Source organism: Haliotis rufescens, unplaced genomic scaffold (assembly GCF_023055435.1).
Source record: "Haliotis rufescens isolate VD_foot unplaced genomic scaffold, xgHalRufe1.0.p SCAF_1, whole genome shotgun sequence".
NCBI classification, from domain to species: Eukaryota; Metazoa; Mollusca; class Gastropoda; order Lepetellida; family Haliotidae; genus Haliotis; species Haliotis rufescens.
The window spans coordinates 64,328,991-64,338,181 of NW_025963779.1; the positions used below are offsets into that span (position 1 = coordinate 64,328,991).

General features: G+C 42.7%; 1 protein-coding gene across 1 annotated transcript in view; it reads left to right on the forward strand.

Annotated features, from left to right (window-relative positions):
- Positions 1-8,768, forward strand: part of LOC124142404 (hemicentin-1-like) — a 46,556-nt gene extending 37,788 nt beyond the window's left edge. The window contains exons 4-5 of the mRNA XM_046510859.2: positions 2,688-2,780; positions 3,286-8,768. Of these exons, the coding sequence (XP_046366815.1) occupies positions 2,688-2,780; positions 3,286-3,665 (473 nt within the window). The 3' untranslated portion in view covers positions 3,666-8,768. The remainder of the gene's footprint in view (positions 1-2,687; positions 2,781-3,285) is intronic.
- The last annotated feature ends 423 nt before the right edge of the window (positions 8,769-9,191 follow it).

The window sequence follows — 9,191 nt, forward strand, 5'->3', positions numbered from 1 at the left end:
ATAGACAAACAACGCCGTTTGAAGACGCACGAGGCTACCTATAGCAGAAAGTAGGTGAAAGTCAATTAATCTAATAGTAATACCCCCTGCCTTGGCTCGTCTTCCGCCCGGCTCTGTCCTGTTACAAAAGGTGTTTCTCGCAGTCCATTAGACAGGTCTGTTTTGTTTGTATGTAGTTCGACAAGCACGCACGCAAGGACCAGTGAAGATCCGGGTTAGAATAGGCCTTCAGCAACCCATGTTTGCCGTAAGAGCGACTTTGCTTGTCGTAAGGGGCGACTAACGGGATTGGGTGGGTCAGACTCGCTGACTTGGTTGATGTCATCGTATCCCAGTTGCGTAGATCGATGTTCATTATGTCAGTCACTGTAGTGTTTGGTCTAGACTCGATTATTTACAGACCACCTTCATATAGCTGTGGTATTGCGGAGTGTGACGTTACACAACAAACAAGGAAGGTCGACAGTGGGTGAAGAAATCAGGAATGTTCTCTGACATCACGTTACTGACATGTCGACAGTTGTATTACAAAACAAGATTCTTATAGATAAGGGCATTTTCTATGAGTTACTGGTGACAGCATGCATTTACTTTATTTAATTGTCACGGATACGCGCGTGTGTGCGTGTGTCTGCACATGTATGTTTAGTGGGACAATGGTACATGTTTGTAATCCTCATGTACAGGTGGGGGCACGGGTGGCCCAGTCGTCTAAGGCGCCGCGATTTGCTGTGCAGAGTTGTGTCCCTTGGGCACGCCAGAAACCTATGATTGTGGTATCGAATCCCGGTTCGCCCCGAGTATGTTTCTAGGTTTGTCAGCACCATACCCGTGCTCCTGGGTTTCACCGAAGTGGTAACGTCTGAGACCTGCATCACTTCGGGCTTTCCTCCCACATTAAGCTGACACGCCGTGATATAACTGGAATACTGTTAAAAGCGGCGTAAAACCCAACTCACTCACTCACTCATGTACAGGAGGTTCACAACCGCCTGATTTGAACCAGTCAGAGTTGCGGCCCTTGGAACTGCTGATCTTTGCCCTCGTTATGGCCCTTGGTTTGTCGGGCTGTGTCAGTGCCCCCGGTTTCAACGGATTGGTAAACGTCGACCTGCGTCACTTTGAGTGTTTCCCTCATTGAGTGAGTTAGTTGGGTTTAGCGCCGCTTTTAATAGTATTCCAGTTATATCGCGGCGTGTCAGCTTAATGTGTGAGGAAAGCCCGAAGTGATGCAGGTCTCAGACGTTTACCACTTCTGTGAAACCCAGGAGCACAGGTATGGTGCTGACAAACCTAGAAACATAATCGGGGCGAACCGGGATTCGAACCCACAATCATAGGTTTCTGGCGTGCTCAAGGGACGCAACTCTGCACAGCGAATCGCGGCGCCTTAGACGACTGGGCCACCCGTGCCCCCTTTCCCTCGTTGAGGTCACATGACTTGATATGAATGAAAACAACCCCCCTATACACACTGAGGTGGTGTTATCTCAATACGGGACGTGTTTCCAAAGCGAGTCGTGGAAGGCCGGGTGATCTAATTCCCTGTGCAGAGTTGCGTCCCTTAGCCGTGATCAGAAATCATCTAATACGACCATTGGTCTGTCAACACCATGCCAGGCCCCGTTGGTTCACAATGAGTATTGTCATGGTATGGTATGGCTCTACTGATTCATTTAATGATGTATGACAATTCATTAATCACAAAAATCAAACAATGAATATTGTATTAAAGACATGCAGAAGAAATGAGTAGAGCCTCATTTCACGAGGGAACGCTATCTCAACAACCATTGCTAATTCTATCCACCAATGGATTGTGGGGTCCACACATTAGTTCCAGGGCACTTGATACCGCTGACAAATGCAATGTTTTCATGTATTGATTAACTCTATATGTCCACTATCGTGGGTAATCCAGGCAAGAATAGGTACCCAATACGGTGTGACGGTGTGGATCGTGCTAACAACTGCTGCTCTTCTAGCCCTTCCATCATCGGGGCAAGATTCGATGTGCAGAGTGCGTCCATTGGGTCACTAGAAACCTAACATCGTGGGTTCGATTCCCGCTTCGCCCCGATTATGTTCCTAGGTTTGTCAGTACCATACCGGTGTTCATGGGTTTCATCAAAGTGGTAAAAGGCTGACACGCCGTGATATAAATAAAATACTGTTAAAAGCGGCGTTTAACCCAACTCACTCACTTACTCACTGCTTCTATCATTCACACGACGTCATGATGTAGGTGAAATATGGCTGCCTGTGACGTAAATAACATTCACTGACTTATTCATCGATTGATTTGTATATATTCGGAAGAGGTGAAAATTGCAAAAAGTGCGTGAGTATGTCTTTTTACGCCGCTTTTAGCAATACTCCAGCATTATCACGACAGGGGACACCAGAAATGGGTTTTAGACATTGTACCCGTGTCGGGAATCGAACCCAGGTCTTCGGCGTGACGAGCGAACGCTTTATCCACAAGGCTACCCGACCGCCCCCTGTTGGGAGAAATCACGTTTAATTTTGAAAGGGGATACTTTCAGACGTCCCATGTAAGTCAGAGAACGATATGTGCTGAAATTGGTTCAATTAGGTTTACATATACAATGGCTCCTCACACCGCCTTGGGTGTGCCATGCTTGGCTCTATTCGTTTCCTCATGGCGTGTGTTTTGCTCCTTACAGTGGAAGACGATGCTGGGGAGTATACGGCCAGGGTCATCTTCTTCCCCGAAAGCTACCTGATACAGGCCTTCAATGTCGTGGTAAAAATGTCAGGTGAGTAGTCATTTTATTATCATAAAGGTTCCTCATCAATTATTGGGTAACGGGGTTGTGGCGCAACAGAACTCTTCACCAGAACACTGGAAGAATACATGTTACAGTATGTACGACCTACACGACAGAACGTCAGTCTTGCAGACCCCAGAGAATAAAGAAAGATATGAACCCAACTCAAGTCTAGATTGCCTCATCTGACATTAAGCAATGTTCTTGGCTCCATTTGGATTTTGTAGATACATTTTTTAAAATATTATAACTATATTTCTGGGACTAAATGTTTAAGACTTTGAACTTTAGTGACTGTAGCCTCTTTATTATGCTCAAGTCTCGGGTCTTTTTTCAAATTACTTATTCGGGGACCGGAAGTCCCTTAAGATCATACAACTGCCCCTTGATTGCTGGTTGAATAAAAAATTAAGTTGTGGCTAGCCACAAAGTGCTTATTCCTTTCCTGTCTACATAACAAAGTAATGATCACTCTTTACTGTTTTGTCCCCAGGAAAACCATATTTTAAAAATGGCGACGGAAACAAGGAAATTACTATTAGCGGTAACGACAGCATAGACCTAAGTTGTAATGCCTTCGGATACCCCAAACCGGACGTCACGTGGTTGAAAGACGACGAGGTCATTCAACCAGATTCCAAGCGAGCCACGATTGAAGAGAAAGCGAACGGTTCCCGACTTCTCATCACCAAGGTGACAAAGAATGACACAGGTGCTTATGTCTGTAACATTGAGAACCCGCTAGGACGGAAGCAACGGTCTTTCAAGGTTACCGTCAATGCATATGACATCACCACTAACTGTGCTGTGTACTTGTGTTCCGGTCTGAGTCAAGTGCTGCTGCTCGCCAGTGTGTTGTTCTTGACTTTGTAAACTGGGGATGCTTGCTGTGTCATGTACGATCTTGCAGTGGCTCGGCGTGCAGGTGCTGAGGCGGGAGATGAGGACTGGTGCTCAGTGGCAGATTCGTTTGGAAATCGGGTATACATGACCGAAGGAATTAAATATCATAAATGAATGAACAGATCGATTGTAATGTTCATTAATAGTTCCAACCGATATGATATGGTTAGACAGTTCAGACGAAAACGATTTTCGAAAAATTAGCATACTTGATGTTTTCTAATTACTCTGATATTTATAAACGTATATACATGTACACCCAATGCGTGTAGATCAGTTGGCTCTGTTGAAGTAATTTATGTATTCAATCACTATTGGGGTAATGATGCAACACTAATCAACTTTTGATAAGGTTCTGAGTGTGAAGATGGGAATGAATGGGCCTGATTCTTTGATATGTTATCATGTCATGCGAATAGTTTTCGACATTGCCAAGGAACGGAGCATTTTCAGCTTCATTCCAATGTAAAACAACAAAACATAAGTTCATCCTCGGAATCTAGGCACAGTGGAAGGCAGGGTCCATCATTTTTGTGAGGGGCGTCGGGAGTGTGGGGTCAGACTAAGAGACGCCAGTCTCGAAGCGAACCAGAAGATGAGGCAGGTTGGTCCCACATGCGTGTGAAACAGTTGGGTGCTTCCCACCAGGCTGTGTTTTATCCCAGTATCCCCCTCAATAGTTGTGTAATACATGTCCTGATTGTTTCATCAGTGTTACATCGTGAGTAGCCAATTTCTAAACGGATACAGCCAGCTCCTTCAGTGTAGGTACAGCCAACTACTTGAATGTATGGAAAGCGGAAGTGACACCAAGTGTATTCTGGGAGCTACACGTGTCTTTACAATGGCCTCTGTCTTAAGCTCCACTCCCTGCACTCCGTGCTTGTAGAAACAGAGCAAAGTCAGGAGAACGCTTTAAGATGTCCCTCCATACTTAGTATAGTATCTCAGCAGTCGTGTTCCACAAGACATCAAACTGGTTCATTTTGGAGATCATCATCAGAAATCACACCACGACTAGTTTCTATATATTGAAACCAAGTCTAAACCAGTGCTATGTATCGCCTATATAATATCTATAAATTCAAGTTTGTAACTAGCATTGCATGTATTTAGCCGCAAACATTACCGCTTCCGTTATGATTTGGATCATTATAAACATGTGCTAAAACGATACAAGACTTGAGGTCTTGTAAAAAAGCGTGTTAGTATTGATCTAATGGTACATTACGACCCTGTCCCCTATTTGTGACAATCCCGGTTGCATTCCCAGCACTGTATATATTATGCTGGGGAGGAATACCGTAGAGAATTGTTCAAAACAATCACAGAATAGAACCACGAATCTACCCTTTAGAGTCATCGTGCAAACGTACACTCTTGCTGTCGGGTATTCATGTGCAGGGTGTGGCGTCTCGGGGAGCCCCTGGGTTCCCTGCCTACCCGTAATAACTGCTTCATGTTGATACAGATACTTTTTGTAAGCATATTGGATATTTTGAGCATCGTATATTTGGAGGCTATAAGAGTTTATAGGGAAACAGGTGTCTCACTTAGTTTAGTTTACGACATCATTGACGCCTGTTTACTCCGCAGCTGACACTAATCTTGAATATGTCATCTCGAAATTGTAGACTTAAATGATATTTAATGTACTTCTTATTAGTTTTGAAAATAATTCTACTCTTTGATGTACACACAAAGGGGCACAGGTGGCCCAGTCGTCTAAGGCGCCGCAATTTGTTGTACAGAGTTGCGTCCCTTGGGCACGCCAGAAACGCCAGAGATACTGTTCAAATCTCGAGTTAAACCCGACCCACTCATTCCTTCATTTAAGAACTATGAATATAGTGAATGCATTAAAAGTCCTAATCCGGCATTTGAACACTTATTCTGATAACACAGTATCTGGAATATTGAAGGCAATGTGCTGGAAAGAGACAGATCCACAATATCTGAGTTGGGCTGCTTGTCGAATAACCCATGTCTGCTATATGGCAACGTACGCATGGTAAATATCCATGGTATCATACAGTTTTTGTGATGTGAAATACCAAAGAGTGTTACATGTACATGCACATACGATGTTCTCACTACCAAAAGAAACGCGAATCCCATACATGTTAGTTCATATGTAAAGAACCACTCCTATTCAAGGGGCGGTCGGGTAGCCTTGTGGTTAAAGCGTTCGCTCGTCACGCCGAAGACCCGGGTTCGATTCCCGACATGGGTACAATGTGTGAAGCCCATTTCTGGTGTCCCCCACAGTGATATTGCTGGAATATTGCTTAAAGCGGCGTAAAACCGCACTCACTCACTCACTCACTCCTATTCAAGATACATTAGATCAGACAAACAAACATACTGGTATGTTTTGTCAATCGATGCTCTTGAACGCAGCACACGTCATAGATCAATTACTCGAGATGCACCATTTGTCTCGTGCAGAATTAGCGTGTAAATCACGTGCAGCGTTTGTGATAATAAAAAAAGACACTTGTGGTGACACTTGACTGCTTGTTAGTTTTGTTATTAATGGGTACACATTGGAAACATCTCTCCTTAACTTGCATATTTCTCCATATGTTTCTGTGGTTCGCGTTTCTTTTTGTAGTGAGGTTCGCGTTTCTGATGGTAGTGAGTATGTGATTGGCGTACGTTTACAAGTCTTGGACTTGCGTATGTCATGCCACAATGTCCCTGTTTATATTGGCCATGGTCTGTGTACTGTTATAAATGCATTGTGTGATGTATATACCGTTATCATTATGTTCCCAGCTCTGTTTGAAATATGTCTATGTTTTATAATTCACGCTAAGTAAGTAATCAGTAAATTTGCATTGTATGTGATTACTGGTCGACGCCGATCATGAAGTAGTCATCTAATATGAGCTCTGTAACTTACATGTATAACAAGGGTTTTCATGTGTTGCGCGACACAGTTAACGAGCCAGTGTTTGCCTCATTTAACCATTCATAAGCTTCGTTGGTGTAGTTTGTTTTTAAATTGCTTATGGTGTCCCAATCTGCCGAAATGCTTGTCGATATGGCGAACTGGGTTTGGTTGATGGACGTTGAAGAATCATCAACTGTGACAAACTTAGATTGAACTAACTTACTTTTCTGGTCCTGAGTACCGCTATCAGATTCGACCTGATTAGTTTTTTGTTTGAGTGATTGTCCCCAGCAACATCCCAGCTACATGACGACGATCTGTAAATAATCGATTCTGGACCAGACAATGCAGTGATTGACCTCATGAGCATCGATCTGCGCAATTTGAATACTGTGACATGCAACAACCAAGTCAGCGAGCCTTAATACCCGATCCAGTTGGTCGCCATCTTTAGCAAGACCGATTCTAGCTGGATGTTCACGAGCCCGGATGCGTGACCAGTTAACACCATGCCCGTGGGTTTCACAAAAGTAGTGAAAGTCTAACGGCGTCACTTTGTATTTCCTTCCCCTTTTAAGCTGACACGCCGTGAACTATTCGAAAAATACTACTCGAAAGAAGTTAAGGACCACCGATTCTTTCATATTGCTATAATTAGGCTGTCATGACATAAAGAATCAGATGGACCTTAACTTCTTTTGAGTAGCATACAACTGGGCATTTAACCCAACTCACACCAAATAGTGATGTAGGTACAAATAATACTCAAGGTATCCTGTGAATACTACAGTATTGTGATTATATCAACCATTGATACATGCTAAGGAAAGAATAGCACAGCTCGTTTTCTACTCGAAATCCAGCCGCGTAATTCGCTGGAGGTTAAGTGATGTCATTGCACTAGATCCTGAACTAACGCACTTTTGTACGGAACATAGATCACTAAATATGGAGGTCTTAAATATGTATCTGTGGAATTGGAATCTTTTCTATTCTGCATCAGTGCAGAATATCGGTTTTATTGTCAGTGCTATTGAAAATATAGGGCATTACTCTGTGAACGAGTGTCATGAAATGTAACGCACATACCATGTCTTTACCACACGTATATACACTGAGGGAGAAAGAAAACACGGAATTCCTATACTATCCATCATGTCATTAGATATGTGTAAATGTATCATGTTCCCCCATATAGTTCAATCAGTATACTGAAGATATGTCCAAGCTCTGGTTTGTTGATGGCGATCGATGCATCCGTCATGTGTTGTGACACACACACACACACACGCTGTACATCGCTTTCATAATGCAGTAAAGATAATCGACCGTTGTGGCTTGTCCGTCAGTGTGTTTAATCTGATTATTTCAAAGACTCTATAGTATGTTTGGTAAAAACCAGAAGGTTACCTGTGAAACAGAGTACGGTGTGAGGTATGTCAGTGTCCTTGTGTAACATGAGAAGAACGAAATAATACTGTTGCTGAACGTGTACTCACGCGAAGGTAAATGGAGAAGGGAGATTTTTAATGGAAGATTTATTTTTTTTATAAATGAGCATTTTTAGTTTTCATCGCCCACTGTTTACCTTTTTAACTGGTGAGGAAGTTGAGACGAAATAAAAGAATACTTGAAAGCAATGTGATACGCAGTGGAAGTCTTAAAAATAACTCAACAAAACTTAAGGTTAATGTCTGTTGAAACTCAAATTTACACCATGTCTAAATTAACCCACGATTTCAGAAACAAATTCTAAAATCACTACTTACCACGATTTGACAACGTTTTAGTCCTTTTTTGACAATGTTTTAGTCCTTATTTGACAAGGTTTTATTCCTTATTTGACTAGGTTTTAGTCGAAATTTAAAACTATGCCCGGACAAAGAAGGCATCAGTTTAGATGACTATTATGTTGATGCTACGTTTAGGATGTAGGCAGAACGTAGACAATAGCCCATGCAGTGTCAGGTGATCATTTAGTGTTTGGTTAAAGAATGCCCTCCCGCCTGTACAGGTCAACTGAACTGGGTGATGTCATGGGGTTTGCCGAAAGTAAGTACCGGAAGTTCGCGTGAACGTCTACCGTGAGAGGTCAACGGTGGTGCAATGGCGATTTGCTTGTATGTAACTGTCGAATGTTTATATGTTTTAGAAAATAAATATCCGTGTTTAACTTTCGCAATGTTTTCTTTTCCGGTGGTTATTCACACGTGGGGAGTGTGGCTATGATCTGCATCCAACGTTTGTCTGTACCTGGATGCCGTGATATACATAGCATTACAGGTTCCTGTCAACACCCGACTGTGATATATATACAGGTTCCTGTCAACACCTGACTGTGATATATATCCAGGTTCCTGTTCAACACCCAACTGTGATATATATACAGGTTCCTGTTAACATCCGTCTGTGATATATATACAGGTTCCTGTTCATCACCCAACTGTGATATATATACAGGTTCCTGTTCATCACCCAACTGTGATATATATACAGGTTCCTGTCAACACCTGACTGTGATATATATCCAGGTTCCTGTTCAACACCCAACTGTGATATATATACAGGTTCCTGTTCATCACCCAACTGTGATATATATA